Genomic DNA, 22,875 nt, shown 5'->3' with positions numbered 1-22,875 from the left:
GTAATCTTGTCTCATATTTTATCCTGTTGATCTTGTTAGTAGTTAATCGGGGTTTATGCTTATTTAATTATTAGATTAAAGGTGTGTGAGTCCTCATTTCCTAACCCCTAGATTGAGGGCGTCACATTATCAGAATCAGGATCCAATCCACGTTGTTGTCTCTTTAAATCATGTTCAATTGGTTCTGATATTTTTTTTCAATTCAGCAAACTAGAATTCCTGCTTACAATGTTGAAATTGATTACCGACATTAGTTACTGACTTGATTATCTATGTTGTATGATATAAAACAATAATACGCAAACTATAGGAACTATTGGAAAAAAACAGTTAGGTGAATGAGTGTAAAAAAACTAATCAGGATTCTAATATTCAAATATGAAAAAAGTCACAATCTAAAGTAATCTGGATCCCCAGACAAATTGATCTGTTTATGCTAATAAAGTAACTTGCTTAGCTAATTCTCTATTCGCAAGATAAATGAAATATAATGGATGTTATTATGCAGTCACTCTGCCTAATTTGAACTTGTCATTCGGTTGCTTGTAATATAATTATAGAATTGATGTACTTAGTTATATATTATTAAATCTAGTGAGCATATGTATGATGAACAAGTTGTACAACCTTCTTCCGGTGGAAATTAAAATTCATAACAGGAACCACATTCAATTTGTGTTCTTATCTGATCAAAAATTAAGACTTAAAGACAAAAGCTCCTTACTCGGTGCAATAAAATTTGTGAGAAGAACATGCAGCACATAAACAAATACACAACTGTTATAGTCACCTTGGAATATTTTAACAAATAACAAACCACTTTATTAATAACTTGTTCTTTCTGGAAATGGAATATATTAGCGCTTTATGTATGCTTTGCTTATTATCAAGTGTACACACTTTCTGCCAAACAGTTGACAGATCATTATTTACACCAAATATCACCATCACTTATTTTGCCTTGCATTAATAAAAGTTGGATTAGTTCCACCGTTGATATTATAAAAAGTTGTACGAAACCGAGGAACATAAATCCTTAAGCGAGATTTAGCAACATCAAAGATGTTTACCTGTTGACATATATCTGTTGGCCTACCATGTCCAGGAAAATGAGCAATTCTTGTTTATCCTTATCAAGGAACAAATTATGCTGTTATTTTACTTACAATTTCCTTCAGAGATTTGATCCTAGCCATTTCCTCGGCCATTTACCACCATATTTCCCTTTTCACTAGTCTACCAAAACAAAAAAAAGGTCAAATTTCAAAGAAAAATGTAGTTCAGCAAAGCTTTGCAACAACACAGGACACTAGATAAACTGGTTCCTCCTTTTGCCAATACAAGTGTCATCCTTGCTGCCCTGGCCAAGAAAAAACTCGATGCCACCGATTCTGTCGTGCTGTCAGGGGCACACACGATCAGGAAAGCTCACTGCAGTTCCTTCACAGACTGCCTGTACCCGCAAGACTCTACCATGGACCAGACATTTGCCAAGAACCTCAAAAACACATGCCCTCAAAATGCATCAGTTGATGGAACAACAGTCCAAGATCTTCGAACTCCAGATGTGTTTGACAACAAGTACTTGCTGCATTACAATTGATTGAGTATCAAATTATATGTAGTCTGACTTACCAGAGTTATGAATTCCGCTAACTGACTCCTCAGCGGCATTATGTCAAACAGTTTGAGTTCCTCGTTTGGTCCAAGAGCAAGTGAAAAAACGCATAACGCATAAGCTGATTTATCCTCGTATGCCAATAACATATTATTCAGTCCTAAAATTTGAGCATTTGTTAATTGTTAGAAGGCATTCCAGAGCTGTACACACTAATTTAAACATGAAAGGTAGCAAAGAGTAAAAATTAAAGTACCTTCATGACCAATCTTCTGCAAAAACCACTTGCTGCAATGATGAAATCAGCCAGAAGAGAGTATAAAAATTTAGAAACAGCAAGATAAAAGGTTATACTCGAAGAGAGCCATAAATTTAAATGCAGGTGACATTGGGTTTAATAAATTTTGAAAGCAGAGACAGCTCTAAGTATACTAATAGATTAAAGCATTGCAACTGCTGAATTTTAAATGCTCTCAGACCAAGGACAAAATAACAAATTGATCACAAAATTTTATAAATGCGGAAAAACACAAGTACAAGTAACATTTAGTTGTACATTTGCAATAAGAAAATGCTAACTCTTAAATTAGCAATTCAAATAATGGAAAGCCTACAACACTTTAATTTGGTGAAGTTAATTAAGCATCAAACGTTACTACCGGAACAAGATCACCATACAATCACCGAGCTCTAATAATGAGCTAAGTATCAGCCTATTTGGTTTCGAATGCCATAACCGTATTGGACTATAGGACATGGCAGTTGTTCCATGCTAGAATTTTTTGACTAAAATTCATACACTGTGATTTGAGATGTATATTAGATTAGGAGAGGAAGATGTGTATAATAACATAAATACAATATTGTTAGTCCCTTAATAATATAGCAAGAATTACAGAAGGGGGGTTGAATGGAATTCTTGAACCTTTTTCTTGAAATAAAAATGTTCAACTCGATTATGAATATATTTGTTTTGATTAGCACAATGCGGAATGTAAACTTGAATGAATCAAAACATAAGTAATTAAAAACAAGAGTCTTTAAAAACTTTCTGGTGGATTTAAACAATTCGACCAGAGATATATATAATATATTGAGAGGACTCTGTGTGCAGAAATGCTCACAGCTGCTTACAAAATAGAACTGCTGAGAATATAGGAAATGCTAAAGATTGTGCTTACAAAGATTTCTCTGTTTTTATGTTTCTCAGCTATCTCAGTCATTTTTCTATTTGCTACTCTCTTGGTTTATATATTACCAAGATTACAAAGTCAAAAGAACTGAACAAATGTAAAATCTAACAGTCTTGATCTTTGCTGCTTTTCGTCCTCTATTACCCAGTTAATGAGCTTGCACAGTGTGTTTGTATCCAACTCGACGGCTGTGTGTCAGCTTTCACTGTTCAACTGATGTTTGAATCTTGATATGATCATCCGTCGACTTTCAGATCATCCTTCGATGACTTAATTGATCATCCGTCGACTGCTATGTTAAACATCCGTTGATAGTCATTTGATCATCCGTCGAAGCTTTGTTAATCATCTGTCGGTAGCTATTTTGGCACTTGACTTCATTTCACTTATACAGAATTACAAGACATTGCTTATGTACAGTTAATCAACCTATTCTGCATATCTAGTTAAAGTCAACATGACTTATATGCTACTACATATTCTATACAAAGGTGCATACATCACTGTGCTACAATCTTATTATTATATAAGCTACTCACTCGATGGATAATAAGTTAATCATCCGTCGGGACTAAAATGAGTTATCCGTCGGGACTATAATTCTTATCCGTCGAGAGCTACATAATTTCACTAAGTAAAATCTACTTAGATATTTTGTTTAAGTGATCATCAAGTATACAACATATTCACAACAATCTCCCCCAATTTATGTCTACTGGAATTGTAGCCATAAATTAAGAGACACTTGATGATTACAAAACATCCTTAACATATATCTTTAAAGATAAGTAGATAAAACTGAAAGTGCTTCAATTTAAATAAAATGGAAAAGGTTTGGCTCACAGTCAGTTCAAGATGCTTCTCTAGCCTGAGCAGATTTTTCTAGTTTCTTGAAGGTCTGGATCTTCTTCCAAGCTTTCTGTTGTTTTCATCAATTTAATTCTGGAGCTGCCTGTGGAATTCTAATTCATCATATTCTGAGAGATCTAACATTTCTTGCATCTCCAAGAGAGTCTCATTGCTAGAGATACTCAATTGGTCTTCTAATCTGAAGAATCTTCTCACACTCTTGTCATCCATGAATTCCATCAGCCAGTAGGGCCTTAGATGCACCCTTCTCCCTGTATAGGGGATGATAAGAGTCTTGGGAAGTGCATCTTTGGCTCTAACACTCCTTAGCTCTTCAATCTTCTTGAATACTAATATTCTTGCAGTTACATTGAACCCAAAGTTTTTCTTGAAGGATGAATAGACTTTGATCAACACAGCTTGGCTTTCTTGAAGTATCCTGTGAAGAGGCCACTGAATCTCCCTTGCTCCTTTGTACTTGAACACCAACCTTTCAGGTAGGTTTCTGTGTGCATGAATTGCCCTTACCTCATCCAGCTCCTCCAGATAAAGGTTTAGATCTGAGAATTCTTTGATGTCACATAAGTACAAGTAGTCTCCCCTGTTGACCTTGGGTTGAGCTTTGACTACTGACTTAGATTTGAGAGGTGACAACTTCACTTTCTTGACTGCCCTTGACTTTGTCCTTCTTGGCTTAGTAAGAATTGGCAAGTTGAAGTCAGGGATTGGTAATTTATCCCACTCTATTGGCTCATCCTTTGGCACAATAGGCTTTCCATGTATGTTCCTGTAGGGGTCCACCACCCTTATATTTTCAAATACCACAGAGGGCTTTGATGATTGAGTTTTAGCTTGAGTGAATTCCTTAGGAAATTGATCTTCCAATTCCTTGTCAACAACATCCAATTTCCTTTTTATTCTTTTAGCCAGTTCTTTCTTTCTTGGGGATTTCTTCTGTTCTTCAATCTTCTTCTTCGATTCAGTAGCTTGAGATGGTTGAGAGGGAATTTGTTGAGAAGAATTCACAGCCTGTAGCTTGGCCAAGATAGCAAGCTGTTCTTTCTTTTGTTTAGACTTCTTTGTATCTAGAGCAGCTTGCCTCTTTTCCTGCTTCAATCTGGCTTTTTCTTCTTCCTTTGCATGAGCAAATTGTGGATGTCCAGCTACCACACAAATTTCCTTCCCATTCCTGAATATCTTTGCAATTCTCTTTCTTGAGGCTGAATCAGCTGGATCTTTGTAGAAGACAATAGATCTTGATAGAAGCTTCTTTTCATCAGGCTTGGGTGTCTCATACACAGTATCCATAGGGTTCTTCAAAGATGACTTTGGATAGTTTTCCTTTGGTTTAAGAATTATCTCAGCCTTTGTAGTCTTGATGCAGGAAGATTGTCCTTTCTCCAGGTAGTTCATGCTCATCTCATTCACGCTGATTGGCTTGACATGAGAGTGATGGATGGCTGACTGAACTGGTTCCTTGACTAATTCAAACTTTTTCTGTATGTCCTCATCAATCTTTTTCCAGTTGATCAGAGTCAACTTTCCTTTATCAGCATCTTTCAAATTTTCTGCTGCTGCATTGATAAGATCTATACCATCTGCAACTGGTGGCTTGGAGATAGTAATTGAAGGTACAATTACTTTGCTGATTTGAACTAGAATTTTCTCCCCCTCAGTTGGTCCTTTCTCCCCCTTACTTGATTCTCTCTCCCCCTTTTTGTTATCATCAAGTGGAGGAGTTAGGCCTTGTGCTTTAGCCAGTTACATAAGAAGATTTGTCTGAGTCTGTTGATTTTAAAGAAGTAGAGCCACTGAATTCTCAATAACTTGAACTCTGTTCTCCAGTTTGGCTATCTTCTTGTCAGAATCTGATTATCTCCTTAATCTCAGTAATAGATCTTGCATGGTACCATATGGCATTACTGAATCCAGCTTTTCAGAGTTATAGGTCTTCAAGTCAGCTATATCCCTTTTTAATTCATCCACACTGAGATTCTGTCTTAAGTGATGGATCTTCATTAGATGTAGAGAGTCCGGGTGAGCTTGAAGAAAATCCTTGGTACCAGCATCTGAAGTTTCCTGAAGGGCCTGTTGAATAGCTATTACTTGTTTGACCAAAGACACCTCAAATTGTCCTGGTGTAGATTCCTTTGCCCATGCCCATTCAGGTAAACTTAAAGCAGAACTTGGGCCTTCAGCTCCCCCTAAGTTCATGCTTCCATCCAAAGAACCAGAGTCATCATCATCAGAATTTACTCCAAATTCTTCAGATGGCTCTCCAGCTTGAGAAGGCATTCTATTCACAGCAGCTTTATCTCTCTGAAGAGATTCTGTGGTGTGCACTAAATTCAAAGTCTGCTCTGCCTCCACATTGCCCTGAGCAGCCAACAATTGATGGGCTGAAACAGGGTGAGTAAAAGTGTCAGCATCCAAGGAAATGTTATCAATTACAGCTTTGTAATGTTGCTGAAATTGTCTTTCATATTCAGCATCATCCACAATCATTGACTCACTAGCAATGACTGGTTCCATCCTTATTTCTCCAGTACCTGCCTTTCTCTCATATTCTCTCTTTTGTTACATCAGGGTCTCACCCTGGCTCCGCACCCTCACACCCTCACCTTCACCTACTAAGGTGGGACTCCTCTCACTCAATTTTGCCAATCCTGAATGAATGGATTGCTGAGATTCACTCTTTTCCTCTCCTTTGGCCTGGGAGCAACCCAGCCTCTCACTCAATGCACTCTCCTCTCTCAGTCCTAAGAGTGATTGTATTACCACTAAATCTTCTGCACTTGAAATTATTGAAGTTTGAAGTTGTGCAGAGACACTCGACGGATAAGTGATATCCGTCGGGTGAGTGGTAAAGCTATCCGACGGATAACTGCTGTTAAGCTTATCCGTCGGGATACAATCACTACTCGACGGATGAGCAATATTCATCGAGAGAGTAGAAATGAATGAGGTGGGAAGAGAAACTATTGTTGACTCTGTGTTGATTGAAGTTATTTGAGGCACAGATGTCACAATAGAATCTGAAAGAATTGGCAAGTGAGCCAACAAATCATCTAAAAGATGATGCTCACTTGCACTAGATTTTAGCTTCCCCAACAGAGTTAAAGAAGGGGAATCAGGAATTGAAGTGTTTATCATGTCCACTTCCAGTGAGTTAGTTGGTGAGTATTGTGTTTCTGTGGCTTCTATAATGAGAGATTTTGGCTGTGACTCCACATTTATTGGAGCCACATCAATCTGAATTTGAGAAGGTGCAGGGATTGTGTCTTTAGCACCAGTTTGCACTAAGTGTGTGCCCTGTGCATCCCCAGTTATTTTGGATTTCTTCTTTCTAGTGTAAGTTTGGGGTGAGCTTGTGTCCCTAACCCTCTTGACATGTGCTCTTGGATGAGAGCTTTGTTCAATAGCCACATCCTTTTGGGAGGATGCAGCTAGAAGTGAGCTTTTTACCTTTTTAAGCACTGCAGTTTGTTGGGAAACTGCAGTGTGGCTAGGCCGGGATTCACTCAACTCTCCAACCTTATCCTTGGGGTTTCTTTGATGTTCACCCCTTCCCTCACCTATCTTACTCTCCTTCACACTCCCCTCTTTGGCTTTGGTAGATTTTTCAACTGGTACCTTTTGAGAGATACCAGAGGGGGTTTTCTTTGATTTGGATTTGGAAGTTACAGTTGATTTGGCAGCTTTGGTAGGCAACTGTTTAGTCATTGTCACAGTTTCCATAGCTATGCCTGAAGTCAAAGAAATAGAGGAGATTGGAGTAGTTGAGGGTATGGGTGAAGTTACCTCACTTACCTGAGGTTCCAGCATTGCAGGGAAATAGAACATTGGCACATCCCTGTGATGGTTGGCTCTGTTCAAGTCTGCAATGATTCTTCTCTCTTGAACCCAACAAGCTAATTTGTTGTCAGGGTTCTCAAGTACAATCTCTTGACAAAGATGGTTAGCCAAAAGCATAAAAAATCTAGCATAGTAAATATTCTTTCCTCTTTTGGCTAAGTCACCTAGTTTAAAACCTAACTCATACATAACAAGGTCACTGAAATTGTAATATTTGTCTGTAACTAGCATGTATAGCATGTTAAGCATGGAAATGTTCACAGAATCAAAATTACTGATTTTTCCAGAAAAGACTTTAGTTACAACATCACACAAATAACTCCATTCCTTCCTAAGACCTAGTCTTCTAATTTCACTTAGTTTTGTAGTAGGAAGTGCATAATGAATGGAATTGAGCATATTGACAATATCAGTGTCAGTGTGTGGTGCAGTTACATTATCATCAGGAATCTTGAAACATGCTTTTATTATATCACTATTGATACAGAAATCATTACCTTTGATGGTCAGAGTGATGGTTTTGTCAGTAGAGTTGTAGATTGCTGTTGTCCACATCTCCTCAACAACTTCACAATAAATTGTGGGTGATTCCAGCATGGCAAAACTTAACTTGCAGTTCTTCACGAAGTCTATCATCTTATGATAGTCTTCAGATTGCTGAATACCCTTATTTACCAAAGCAGTGAAGTTGTTCTTCTCATAGATGAACCCAGTCTGTGACATGATCTTTACTACGGGTGCCATTGTTAGAGAAGAAAAGCTTGAGGAGAAAGAGGATTTTTGCTTGAAAGATAATGAAATAACACAGTTGAATTTGAGATTGATAAAAGAAAATGATTAGAATGAAATAAGCTTTTATACTTTACTCAAAATCAACGGATAAAAATAATAAAGAGAAGTAAATTACCCAGTAGAAATTGCCTAAAATAGCCGTTTTAGAAATAAACTGTAAAAATTCCACTCATTATCCGTCGTGTAATGCTTACAAACTGTAAGTATACTCGATGGATAATGTTCAGTGAATTAATGGTTAAGATTTAGACACTTCGACGGATGAGGATAAACTGTTATCCGTCGAGTTTGAAAAGATTCCAGAAAAATAATTGATTTTTATTTACAATTTGTATATCGACGGATGACTCAACTCGATGGATAATGGTCATCCGTCGAGATGCAAATTTTGACTTAGCCAAAATTTCATCCAAGACTAAAAATCAGTTAAATTTCTGGCTACTTTTCAACTTGCAAAATAGTTCAGATAATTTCAAGAGTAATTAAGCATACATAACTCACTCACCAACCTAGAAAAGGTGGATTCATCCAGTGGCTTGGTAAAAATATCTGCAAGTTACTTCTCACTTGGAACAAAATGTAACTCTACAGTATCATTCATTACATGTTCCCTTATGAAATGGTACTTGATGTCTATATGCTTTGTCCTTAAATGTTGCACTGGATTTTCAGTGATGGCAATTGCACTTGTGTTGTCACAGAAAATGGGAATCCTTTCAACTTGCAAACCATAGTCTAGCAATTGATTTTTCATCCATAAAATCTGTGCACAGCAACTGCCAGCAGCAATATATTCAGCTTCAGCTGTAGAAGTAGAAACTGAATTTTGCTTTTTTTTACTGAACCAGGACACAAGCTTGTTTCCTAAAAATTGACAGGTTCCTGTTGTGCTTTTTCTATCAATTTTGCAACCTGCATAATCTGCATCTGAATAACCAGTTAGATCAAAACCAGAATCTCTATGATACCAAATGCCAAGTTTTGGTGTTCCTTTGAGATATCTGAAAATTCTCTTAATAGCTATCAAGTGAGACTCTCTAGGATCAGCCTGAAATCTAGCACACAAACATGTAGCAAACATTATATCTGGCCTACTAGCTGTTAAGTACAGAAGTGAGCCAACCATGCCTCTATAACTTGAAATATCCACAGACTTTTCAGTAGTGTTTAGTTCAAGCTTAGTTGTAGTGGCCATGGGAGTTTTTGCAGATGTGCAATCCATTAGATCAAACTTCTTTAAAAGATCAAAAATATATTTAGTTTGACTAATGAATATTCCATCACTAACTTGCTTAACTTGTAAACCAAGAAAGTAAGTTAGTTCTCCCATCATACTCATTTCATACTTGCTTTGCATCAGTTTGGCAAACTTTTTACAAAGTTTCTCATCTGTAGAGCCAAAAATAATATCATCTACATAAATTTGAACAAGTATGCTAGAACCATTGATATTTCTGAAAAATAAAGTTTTATCTACAGTACCTCTTGTGAAGTGATTTTCCAAAAGGAACTTTGATAAAGTGTCATACCAGGCTCTAGGTGATTGCTTCAGTCCATAAAGTGCTTTCAGTAGATAATAGACATACTCTGGGAAATTTGGATCTTCAAAGCCAGGAGGTTGACTTACATACACTTCTTCCTCCAAATCTCCATTCAGAAAGGCACTTTTGACATCCATTTGATAGACCTTGAAATTGGCATGAGCTGCATAGGCTAAGAAGATTTTGATGGCTTCAAGTCTTGCAATAGGAGCAAATGTTTCATCAAAATCTATTCCTTCTTGCTGACAATAGCCTTTAGCAACCAATCTTGCTTTGTTCCTTACTACTATGCCATTTTCATCCATCTTGTTTCTGAATACCCATTTGGTGTCTATTGGATTCTTTCCTGTAGGCTTGGGTACCAGCTTCCATACTTTATTCCTTTCAAATTGGTTTACCTCCTCCTGCATAGCTAAAATCCAATCAGGATCTAACAAGACTTCTTCTACCTTCTTTGGTTCTTCCTTATACATGAAGCTGCTGTATAGACATTCTTCTTGAGTTGCTCTCCTGGTTTGAACTCTGAAAGAAACATCACCAATAATCAGTTCAAAGGGGTGATCTTTTGTCCATTTTCTTGGTTGAGGTAGATTAGCCCTAGATGAAGAGACCTCAATGTTGTCTTGATATGTGATTGAGTCTTGATTGCTAGAAACTCCCCCTGAGTTTGTGGATCTTTGATTTGAGATAGGGGTACTTTCTATGGGTGATCTGCCTTGACTTCCTGCTCCTTTTGATAACCCGACGGATGGTGAATTTTGAGTACCGACGGATGAGGCAGGTTGTCTTCCGACGGATAATACAGATTGCCTTCCGACGGATGAAGCATTATGTAACTCGACGGATGTTGAGTTTTGTGCTTCTTTTGTGGTAGATTTGTCTGCATTATCATTAGACACTGTTTCTTGATCACTCTCATCATCACTTTCATCACTGACCATCTCAACATTGTCGAATTTGAGGCTTTCATGGTAATCTCCATCTTTTAGTCCTTCAATCTTTTTATCATCAAACACAACATGTATAGATTCAACAACAATGTTGGTTCTTAGATTGTAGACTCTATATGCTTTACCAACAGCATATCCAACAAAAATTCCTTCATCTACTTTAGCATCAAACTTCCCATTTTGATCAGTTTGATTTCTCATAATATAGCATTTACAGCCAAATACATGAAGAAAGTTTAGAGTTGGCTTCTTATTCTTGAACAATTGATAAGGTGTCATGCATCTTGCTTGATTAATCAGAGAGATGTTCTGAGTGTAGCATGCAGTGTTTACAGCTTCAGCCCAGAAATAAGTTGGTAATTTTGATTCTTCAAGCATTGTCCTTGCAGCTTCAATAAGAGATCTATTCTTTCTTTCCACTACTCCATTCTGTTGTGGAGTCCTTGCTGCTGAAAACTCATGCAAGATCCCATTTTCCTCACAAAATACTCTCATGACATAGTTCTTGAACTCAGTTCCATTGTCACTCCTGATTCTTCTAACTTTAAAATCAGGATGATTGTTAACTTGCCTTATGTGATTGATGATGATTTCACTAGCCTCATCTTTGGACTTTAGGAAGTAGGCCCAAGAGAACTTTGAGAAATCATTTACAATTACTAGGCAAAATCTTTTCTTTGAGATTGACAATACATTGACTGGTCCAAACAAATCCATGTGAAGCAGTTGTAAAGGCTCTTCAATTGCTGAATCAAGTTTCTTCCTGAATGATGCTTCAATCTGCTTCCCCTTTTGGCAGGCATCACACAGTCCATCCTTTAAAAATTCCACCAGAGGAATGCCTCTAAGTAGCTCTTTCTTTACCAGCTCATTCATGGTCTTGAAGTTCAAATGGGATAGCTTCTTGTGCCATAGCCAACTTTCATCTAGACTTGCTTTACTAAGAAGACAAGTTACAGATTCTGCTTTAGTTGAGTTGAAGTCAGCTAGATACACATTTCCTCTTCTCACACCAGTGAGAACCACTTTGTTGTTTTGATTATTAATCACAACACAGGTTTCTTTGTTGAAGGTTACTGAGTTGCCTTTGTCACAAAGCTGGCTGATATTCAACAGATTGTGTTTAAGACCATCCACTAAGGCAACATCTTCAATGATGACATTGTCCTTTGAAATCAAGCCATATCCCACAGTATAACCTTTGTTGTCATCTCCAAAAGTGATACTTGGGCCAGCTCTCTCTTCAAACTCTGTGAGCAGGGTAGAATCACCAGTTATGTGTCTTGAACAACCACTATCCAAGTACCATAGATTCCTTCTGTTTCCCTGCACACATTAAAATCAAATCAAGTTGATTTTGGTACCCAAGTTTCCTTGGGTCCTGCCTTGTTAGCTTTCTTCTTCTGTTTCTTAGGTCTTAACTCATTTGACTTAGGAATTTCAGATTCTTCCTTAGTCATTTGGGTTGGGCCTTTGAAACCACTAGATGCAGCAGAATTATCATGCATGTTATGGCTAACAGGAAATGGCATGCTTGGTGCAAACATGTTATTCCAGTAAGGCATGCTAAATGGCATTTGAGGCATATTGTATGCAGCATAATATGGATTAGGTGCAAATGGCATATTAGCAAACTGTGCATTCATGTTCTGTGTAGGCATAACATTAACAGGCATGGGAGGCATGGCATTTATGTTAGAGAATTGAGGCTGAACAGACATGGGAGTAGGCATGGCAGATTTGCAATTAACAGACAAATGATTTACACTACCACACTTGACACAGATTTTTCTAGGAGCATATTTGTCAGGTGTGTAGTTATTGTGTTTGTTAATCCCTACTTTACCATTCCTATTGTTTTTCTTTTTAGTCTCTGTTTTTACCTTGTTAGGTCCCAATTTGTTTGTAGAAGGGGGGGTTGAATACAAACAGTACCAAATAATCGAATAAATGCGGAATAAAAAATGTGAAACAAAATTCAAGTTAAATAAAAATATTATTAAACTTGAAAGGTGTTACAACAACTGTATCGATTACAAGGTATTAATCTCAAATCAATTATCACAAATCTAGAATAAATTCAACATGAACTTTTTCTATTTTTGCAATAATTAGAATCAAATGCTAAACGCGATTTGAGATTAAGTTCTAGGGATTTTGATCCGCTAGATTGTTACACAAGAACAAGATAAAGATTTCTAGTTGATTGGATTTAACTTTGTAATCTAGAAATTGATCTTTGAATTTCAGCAGAGAACAATGAAATATTTCTTAGGCGGCTGCTGTGTTCTTGTATTTTTCAGTGAGTGAATGTCTTCTGCTTCTTTTTCTTTTTGTATGCAATCCAACAAAATTACTTGAACTGCAATGACAATCGGTAGGACAATCTCTTTGGCTCAGCAAGACTTTCAGTAGGACTTTCAATTGTACTAGCAAGACAATCTGATTGAACTACAATGACTATCGGTATGACAATCAGTTGAACTAGCAAGACAATCTCCTTCCTAGTGTAACTTTCGGTATGACAATTGAAATGACTTGGCATGACAATCGGTATGACAATCCAGATTGTCATGCTAGTTCATTTTCAATTGTCTTGCTGATTTAAGACTGTTTTTAAACCAATTAAACTTCTGAAAATTCCTAAAATTAATTCAGAATTAATTAATCAATTAATTCAATTAATAAATAAATTATTCTTCGCAGATATAATTTATTTTCTTAATTAAATTAGATGACTTAATTAATTAATAGAGAATTAATTCTAGTCTTGAGCAGCAACCATTCTTCTGCAAATCTTCTGAAAATCACTGAAAATTATGAATCAATTCCACCACTTCAATATTGACACTCGATGTACTGTCTGGTTCATGAGTGACTAACTTCCGTGATGTTTCTTCATGTCTTGACTTTGACACTTTGATTTTCTTCAGATTAAATCCTTGTAATTAATGATACTCTGACGAGATCTCTGTCACTTGATTAAATCCACGATCTTGATTTATATCACTGAGGCATGATCAACTTCTTGAACTTCTTCCAGTGAATTAACTCCTCAAGTCTGTAGATGAACCTTGTTTCTGAATCCTTTGACAGATATTACTTTGCGAGATCTCTCTGACGGTCGATCCACTATTTACTTATTACATTCTTATTTGAGTTGAGTTGAATCCTCGAATATATAAATAGGCCTATGACATATGACTTACATACCTCTATCTTCTCAAGTCTGTCACTTAACTGTTTGACAGTCATGTGACCAACATTAGCCTTCTTTCCTTTCTTGGCTTGACTTGACTCTCCTGAAACAAAGTTCTTGGAAACAGACCCATACTTACAATTTAGCTTGGTTAATTTGGCTTTGCTAATGGGTTTGCTTACAGCCGACGGATAAGGATTTTTATCATTCGACGGATAACACTTTTTGTTATCCGACGGATAGTCCTCATCATCCATCGAGTCTACATCTGTCAGCAACCCATCTACCAAAATAGGTTCTAGTTTCTCATTATTCTTTTTCCAGGCTTCATCACAAAAAGACTCAATTCCTTGAACCTTGGTGATTTGAGCATGAACATCTCTGGATGTTTTCCATGCTTTAATCACCTCTTGTTCACGATCGAGCTGCTTCTTTAAAATTTCTTCCTTTTTCAAGGACTCAGTTAATTCCTCCTGGCAATTCTACACTTAATTTTTAGTTTCTCAAACTCAACAAACTGAGACTCAAGCACATTATTCATCTCACTCAAAAACAAGTCGTTTTCTTTGATTTTAGCATTTTCTTTAGTGAGGGACTTAAGTGTAACACACAAATGATACAATTCTGTAGACATGTCATTTATTGCATCATTACACTCAGCTTTAGATAAATGTGCAAGGTTTGTAGTGATTACCTGATTGCATGAGGAATTTTTTTCTGTTTCATCAGACTTGGCCATAAGGGTTAGATTGACATAGCTGATATCTTCATCTTCATCCAAGCCATCAGCTGCCCAGTCATTCTCTTGACTAATAAAAGCCCTTTCCTTTCGTTTGAGTAAATCAAAGTATTTTTGCTTGTAATCTACAGACTCAAATCTTTTCTTACTGGAATCTGACTTTTTACACTCATTTGCAAAATGCCCTGCCAAGCCACATATGAAACACTTGAATTTTGATTTATCCACCATGTTTCTATTTGGCTTGGCAGCTCCAAAGTTCTTCTTGAACTTGAGCTTGGCAAATCTTCTTGAAAGGAATGCTAGGTGCTCATCAATATCCTCCATGTCATCTTGGCTCAATGAATCTTCATTTTCTGCAGCTAGCCCTTTACCCTTGCTTTCACAGGCCTTTGAAGTTGATTCAACAGCTTCCATCTTCACTTCCTTCTCGTTTTCCAGATCAACAACTAGTGCAATGGATCCTCCTTTCTTCTTTCCTCTCTCCATTCTTTCATCCTGCTCTATTTCAAGCTCATAGGTCTTCAGAATGCCATACAGTCTCTCCAAAGTAAACTCCTTATAATCTTGTGAGTTTCTCAATGAGACTGTCATTGGTTTCCATTCCTTTGGAAGTGATCTGAGAAATTTCAGATTGGAGTCTTTAGTCTGATAGACTCTTCCATGCAATTTAAGAGCATTTAGTAGCTTTTAGAATCTACTAAAAATGTCAGTGAGTGACTCACTTTCTTCATTGTGAAAATGCTCATATTGCTGAATCAGGAGCTGCATTTTATTTTCTCTTACTTGCTCAGTACCATCACAGATTATCTGTATTGTGTCCCAAACTTCCTTGGCAGTCTTGCAGTTGATAATGTTATCAAACATGTCTGCATCAACACCATTGAACAGAATGTTCATGGCCTTTTTATCTTTCCTGACTTGTTCAATATCAGGATTTGACCATTCATGCCTTGGTTTTGGAACAGATGGTTCATTTCCTGTTGCAGCTCTCATTGGAACATGAGGGCCTCTTTCTATGCAGTCCACATAGGCCTCATCTTGAGAAAGCATATGAAGATGCATTTTTACCTTCCAATGATGGTAATTATCTTTATCAAGAAAAGGAATCTTGACTCCAACAACTTTCTTGTTCATCTTGCTGAATTGTTTTGATCTTTAAACTCTTTGTAGATTAAGAGCTTGCTCTGATACCAATTGTTAGTCCCTTAACAATATAGCAAGAATTACAGAAGGGGGTTGAATGGAATTTTTGAACCTTTTTCTTGAAATAAAAATGTTCAACTCGATTATGGATATATTTGTTTTGATTAGCACAATGCGGAATATAAACTTGAATGAATCAAAACATAAGTAATTAAAAACAAGAGTCTTTAAAAACTTTCTGGTGGATTTAAAAACAATTCCACCAGAGATATATATAATATATCGAGAGGACTCTGTGTGCAGAAATGCTCACAACTGCTTATAAAATAGAACTGCTGAGAATACAGGAAATGCTAAAGATTGTGCTTACAAAGATTTCTCTGTTTTTATGTTTCTCAGCTATCTCAGTCATTTTTCTATTTGCTACTATCTTGGTTTATATATTACCAAGATTACAAAGTCAAAAGAACTGAACAAATGTAAAATCTAACAGTCTTGATCTTTGCTGCTTTTCGTCCTCTATTACCCAGTTAATGAGCTTCCACAGTGTGTTTGTATCCAACTCGACGGCTGTGTGTCAGCTTTCACTGTTCAACTGATGTTTGAATCTTGATATGATCATCCGTCGACTTTCAGATCATCCGTCGATGACTTAATTGATCATCCGTCAACTGCTATGTTAAACATCCATTGATAGTCATTTGATCATCCGTCGAAGCTTTGTTAATCATCCATCGGTAGCTATTTTGGCACTTGACTTCATTTCACTTATACAGAATTACAAGACATTGCTTATGTACAGTTAATCAACCTATTATGCATATCTAGTTAAAGTCAACATGACTTATATGCTACTACAGATTCTATACAAAGGTGCATACATCACTGTGCTACAATATTATTATTACATAAGCTACTCACTCGATGGATAATAAGTTAATCATCCGTCGGGACTAAAATGAGTTATCCGTCGGGACTATAATTCTTATCCTGTCGAGAGCTACATAATTTCACTAAGTAAAATCTACTTAGATATTTTGTTTAAGTGATCATCAAGTACACAACATATTCACAACAAATATAATACTCCATATCTAATCAAAATCAAGTCAAATTGCAAGTAAGCCGAATACGACAAATTCATTACCTAGCAACAGAAACAGTCCAAGGAGTCATAAAGTGTTCTTCAGTAGCACTATCCTCGCCATACACATTTTCAACACCACCACCGACAGTAGTCTTAGAGTCTGCATCGCTCATCGGAGCAACATCTCTCATTTCCTTTAAAGTACTCTCCATCAACACCGTAGTGTTTTGGTCTCCAAATTTTCCATTTGAGCTACTAGAATTCGCTGATGCCGCCACCAAAGGTCCAGGAACTCGAACTCGCCTTTGCATATAGCTCCTCGAAACTCCAGGTTTTGTCATTGGTCTTCTTCGCCTGAGTTTTCTCGGCTACTATCTTCTTCATAAAAATGTATTTATTATTTTAATTTTAATATTCTTAGAAATCCCTACTTACATGTAAATAAAATGAATATCTTCCATTTTTCATCTAAATATATGAATTTACTTTTATTCTTACAATTTTAAAAAGTATAAGTTTTTTTAAACATATTATTTTTTGTTTAAAAAGAAAACATGAAAGAAAAAACAAGTAGTCATATTTATGGATATTTTCATAAATCAAAATTAAAATCATAATTAAAATCAAAATCAATAACAGATTTAAAAAATAGTGCACTTTGGAGGTTAGTCTATTTTGACTGTTATATTATGATAATGATGGTACACCCCTAAAATCGATAGTAGCGCAAACAGGGCTTGATACAGACTGCTTTGACTGATATAAAAAATCTTGCACAAATAAATATAAAAAAACCTAATAATGATGGTACGCGCCTAAAATCGATTATTTTTAACATCCGTACGAACGGATCGTCGAAATTTTATTTTAAAATCATCGATACTTCATTCGGGACAGTAGCGCAAACATGCCTTCGGTCTATTATGACTGATTTGACTGATATAAATTCTCGCAAAATAAATATAAAAAAACCTAATAATGATTGTACACCCCTAAAATCAATTGTTTTAAACATCCGTACAGACGGATCGTCGAAATTTTATTTTAAAAGCATCGATACTTCATTCAGGACAGCAGCACAAACAGGCCTTGGTCTATTATGACTACTTTGACTGATATAAAATCTCGCAATATAAATATAAAAAAATATAATAATGATGGTACACGCCTAAAATAAATTGTTTTTAACATCCGTACGGATGGATCGTCGAAATTTTATTTTAAAAGCATCGATACTTCATTCGGGACAATAGCACAAACAAGGCTTGGTCTATTTTGACTGCTTTGACTGATATATAATCTCGCAAAATAAATATAAAAAAACTTAATAATGATGGTACACCCCTAAAATCAATTTTTTTTAATATCCATACGGACGGATCGTCGAAATTTTATTTTAAAATCATCGATACTTCATTCGGGACAGTAGCGCAAACAGGCCTTGGTCTATTATGACTGATTTGACTGATATAAAATCTTCGCAAAATAAATATAAAAAAAACTAATAATGATGGTACACCCCTGAAATCAATTGTTTTTAACATCCGTATGGACGGATCGTTGAAATTTTATTTTAAAAGCTATCGATACTTCATTCGGGATAGCAGCGCAAACATGCCTTGGTCTATTATGACTGCTTTGACTGATATAAAATCTCGCAAAATAAATATAAAAAACATAATAATGATGATACACTGCCTAAAATCGATTGTTTTTAACATCCTGTACAGGACGGATCGTCGAAATTTTAATTTAAAAGCATCGATACTTCATTCGGGACAATAGCGCAAACAAGGCTTGGTATATTTTGACTGCTTTGACTGATATAAATCTCGCAAAATAAATATGAAAAAACCTAATAATGATGGTACACCCCTAAAATCAATTGTTTTTAACATCCATACGGACGGATCGTCGAAATTTTATTTTAAAAGCATCGATACTTCATCCGGGACAGAACCGCGAACAGGCCTTGGTCTATTATGACTGCTTCGACTGATATATAATTTCGCAAAATAAATATAAAAAAACATAATAATGATGGTACAAGCCTAAAATTGATTGTTTTTAACATCTGTATGGACGGATCGTCAAAATTTTATTTTAAAAGCATCGATTCTTCATTCGGGACAGTAGCGCAAACATGCCTTGGTCTATTATGACTGCTTTGACTGGTATAAAATCTCGCAAAATAAATATAGAAAACCTAATAATGATGGTACACGCCTAAAATCGATTGTTTTAACATCCGTATGGACGGATCGTCGAAATTTTATTTTAAAAGCATCGATACTTCAGTTCGGGGATAGTAGCGCAAACATGCCTTGGTCTATTATAACTGCTTTGACTGATATAAAATCTCGCAAAATAAATATTAAAAAAACTAATAATGATGGTACACACCTAAAATTGATTGTTTTAAACATCCATACAGTCGGATCGTCGAAATTTTATTTTAAAAGTATCGATACTTCATTCGGGACAGTAGCGCAAACAAGGCTTGGTCTATTTTGACTACTTTGACTGATATAAAATCTTGCAAAATAAATATAAAAAAATTATAATAATGATGGTACACACCTAAAATCGATTGTTTTAAACATCCGTAAGGACGGATCGTCGAAATTTTATTTTAAAAAAATTGAAGGAGTTAAAAGAGCCTTTACTTTAAGTAGAAATGAATTATTTCTATAAGGTTATATTTGAATAATGTGGAATAAAACACATTGTCTTCCTTGGTGTAGTCACTAAATTTTGTTATGTAGGAGGTCTTGGGTTCAAATCCTAGGTAGTGCAAAATTACTGAAATTTTTTGATTTAATACCTCACCGCCACGTTAGCAGGGGACCCCTGCCGCGTCATCAGAGTGGGGCCCACCCGCCACGTCAGCAAGGCCCCTGCCACGTCAGCAGAGTGGGGCCCACCTGCCGTGTCGGCAGGGGTCCACCTGCCACGTTAGCAAGGTGGGACCCACATGGGGTGACTCACCTGCCACGTCAGCAGTGTGGGGACCCAGCTCTGCCACATCAGCATTTATTTATTTATTTATTAATAAAAAAATTGAATATTTTTATTAATATATGTATTGACAACACTTTACGATACCTATGCTAACATAATTAAAACATGTTGCAGTATGGTACATTATCATATAGCTACTGCAACTTTATCTACGGCAACATCACGTAATCTCTTCTATATATAATAGCACAACAAGGGGATAATATTTTGAGATTAAAAAGTCTCATTGAAAAGACTAAACTACCCCTATTTTTAATATTTATATAAAAGTTGTGTTTTGTGGGAATCGAACTCGGTTTGTTTCACTCTTTTATACAACCTCGTACCACCACACCATATTTTCACATGTACTTTTTATCATACACATAATATGTAAGTGTGCTAAAATAATATTTTATTTAACTTTAAAGATAGCTACTTGAATTCCGTAAAAAAAATGATAGTTACTTGAATATTTGTACAATTAATTTTAAAGAACTGAATTCCATATATAAAGTTAGGCATAATACATAAATGGATTATTATTTTATTTATTATTATTTTTTAGTTTGAAAATATATCTCATATATTTTTAACAATTTTTTATTATAAAAAGTAATTAAAATATATGTATATATATATAATTTTTAAAGAAAATAATGAAGATAGAATCGCCTATATATAAATAATCTAGATCGGTATTAAATATTTAGATAAGTTCGAATTATAATGAGTCAATGAATTTTAGTTTATTTTGAATTTGAAATCAGAATTTGACCCATTGTTCAAAAAATACTCGAAATTTGACTACATGACTAGCCGAAAAACATTGTCACAATCTACGTTTTGTAAATTTAAATTATAAGTTCGACGAGAATATCTTACCAATAATGTGAAATTTTTTGATATCTTATATTAATATAAATTAATGTGTTTGAGGTATTTATAGGATCAAGTCAATTGATTATTTGTATTAAAATTAGTAACTTCACTAATAGCGCAATAGTGTTTTGGGACTTGTCCCGATTTTAAAAATATTTGAAATTTGATACTGAGATCTCACGAGATTTTTTAAAACTACGATGATATATTAAATCGATTTATTTTTCATTTTTCACTTTAAAAAAACTAGCATTTTAAAAAAGAATTATTTTAGATACACAATATTTATTAATCAAGATAATATTGTACAAATATTTTGATTATTTTAATATTTTAAATTATTTATAATTTTGAATTATTCAAATAAAAGTTATATCTATAATATATTGTAGCATTTGATTCAATACATTTTATACTATTCAAAAAATATATAGTGTTCAATAATTTGAAAGAATTAACCAGTTCAACTAATATTTATAAAACTTTATCGAATTGAAAAATATTTAATTTTAGGAAAATAGTATACAATATTTTCAAATTATTATATGAAGAAATATTAGAGTTGTAATGAAAGAAACTTAAAAATAGTTTAAATAACAATATAATTACAATTTTTCCTTCAAATTCTTGAAAAAATATCATGAACATCAATAATAAGTCTTATAATATATAATTTATTTTTATGTTACATTATTGATACTCGGTCGCGTAAAAAACAGATATGGATTGTTTGTCAGTGATAATGTGAATACCATATATAAATTATTACAATTTATTTATTACATAATTTTAATTTTTGAATAATTATAAATACATGTTATTTAAGTAATCAATTGTCTCACTAGATATTAATAATGATTATACATGTACATAAATCAGATATTTAGCATATAAATAATTGAAACCAGTCGTAAATTTCTAAGAAATGTAACATACGATAATTCACATGCTAACATAGACACATATAACTTAATCTTATTTTGTTAAGAGTAGTATAAAAAAACTAACATTTTCCAAATATACATACGTTAAATTTCAAAAACTAATATTTTTCATTTAAATCGACTTTTATATTAACAGTAGTGTAAATTTTATATTATTTTATATTATGATTGCAAGTAATTCTGAATTCAGTTATTCATTTTTTATCTTTTTAAATTCAGTAAGTTAACTGTAAGTTAGTAGAGAACTCAGTAATAATATAGACAAGTTATATAGTTTATTATAAATGAAATTCAAAAATTTTGGTCAACTCTATATTCAACATATATTTAGTTTTTAACTTTTTCTTTGTAAATATACCAACTACATTCTACATATTAAGTTTATTTGTTTCATTTTAAACATACACTAACTACCCTTTTTATATTCATCCATCTCTTCTATAAAAACTGTGGTTTGTGGGAATTGAACTCGATATATTGCATTCACCTATACAATCTCATATCACTGCACCATATTGTTACATGTGATTTTTATCATACACATAATATGTAAGTGTGCTAACTGAATATTTAATTTAATTCTAAAGATAGTTACTTGAATTCCACAAAAAAAAAGATAGTTACTTAAATATTTATATAGTTAATTTTATAGAATTGAATTTCAGATATAAAGTTAGGCATAGTACATAATGGATTATTATCTTGTTTATTAATCATTTTTTAGTTTGAAAATATATCTCATATATTTTTGACATATTTTTTATTATAAAAAGTAATTAAAGTGTAGATATATAATTTTAAAAAAATATTGAAAATAGAATAGCATCTATATAAATAATCTATATCAGGTATTACGTATTTAGATAAATTCGAATTATAATGAGTCAATGCATTTTAGTTTATTTCTAATTTGAAATCAGAACTTGGCCCATTATTCAAAAAATATTTGAAATTTGACTACATGACCCGGCCGAAAAATATCATCACATTCTACCTTCAGTAAATTTAAATTACAAGTTCGGCGAGAATATTTTACCAATAATGTGAAATTTTTTAATATCTTATGTTAATATAAATTAA

General features: G+C 34.4%; 1 protein-coding gene across 1 annotated transcript; it reads right to left on the bottom strand.

Annotated features, from left to right (window-relative positions):
* Positions 1 to 941: 941 nt before the first annotated feature.
* On the bottom strand, positions 942 to 2,476 carry LOC141723330 (uncharacterized). Its single transcript, XM_074525124.1, has 4 exons — positions 2,278 to 2,476; positions 1,875 to 1,906; positions 1,636 to 1,778; positions 942 to 1,498 (listed from the first exon to the last, which is right to left on the bottom strand). The coding sequence occupies exons 1-4, from the start codon at positions 2,373 to 2,375 to the stop codon at positions 1,403 to 1,405; spliced, it is 369 nt and encodes a 122-aa protein (XP_074381225.1). The 5' UTR covers positions 2,376 to 2,476; the 3' UTR covers positions 942 to 1,402.
* Between the last annotated feature and the right edge of the window lie 20,399 nt (positions 2,477 to 22,875).

This window comes from Apium graveolens, chromosome 5 (genome assembly GCF_009905375.1).
Source record: "Apium graveolens cultivar Ventura chromosome 5, ASM990537v1, whole genome shotgun sequence".
NCBI classification, from domain to species: Eukaryota; Viridiplantae; Streptophyta; class Magnoliopsida; order Apiales; family Apiaceae; genus Apium; species Apium graveolens.
The sequence above is the reverse complement of the archived record's forward strand: the minus strand, read 5'-3'. Positions and strand labels throughout refer to the sequence as shown.

Bases quoted from the DNA above. Each gene is read 5' to 3' on its own strand.
- LOC141723330 (XM_074525124.1), bottom strand. From the start codon at position 2,375: ATGTCCTATAGTCCAATACGGTTATGGCATTCGAAACCAAATAGGCTG. The intron at 1,907-2,277 runs GTAGTAACGTTT...TCATCATTGCAG, and splicing joins TGTATGGTGATCTTGTTCCG to CAAGTGGTTTTTGCAGAAGA. The intron at 1,779-1,874 runs GTACTTTAATTT...CTCAAATTTTAG, and splicing joins GCAGAAGATTGGTCATGAAG to GACTGAATAATATGTTATTG.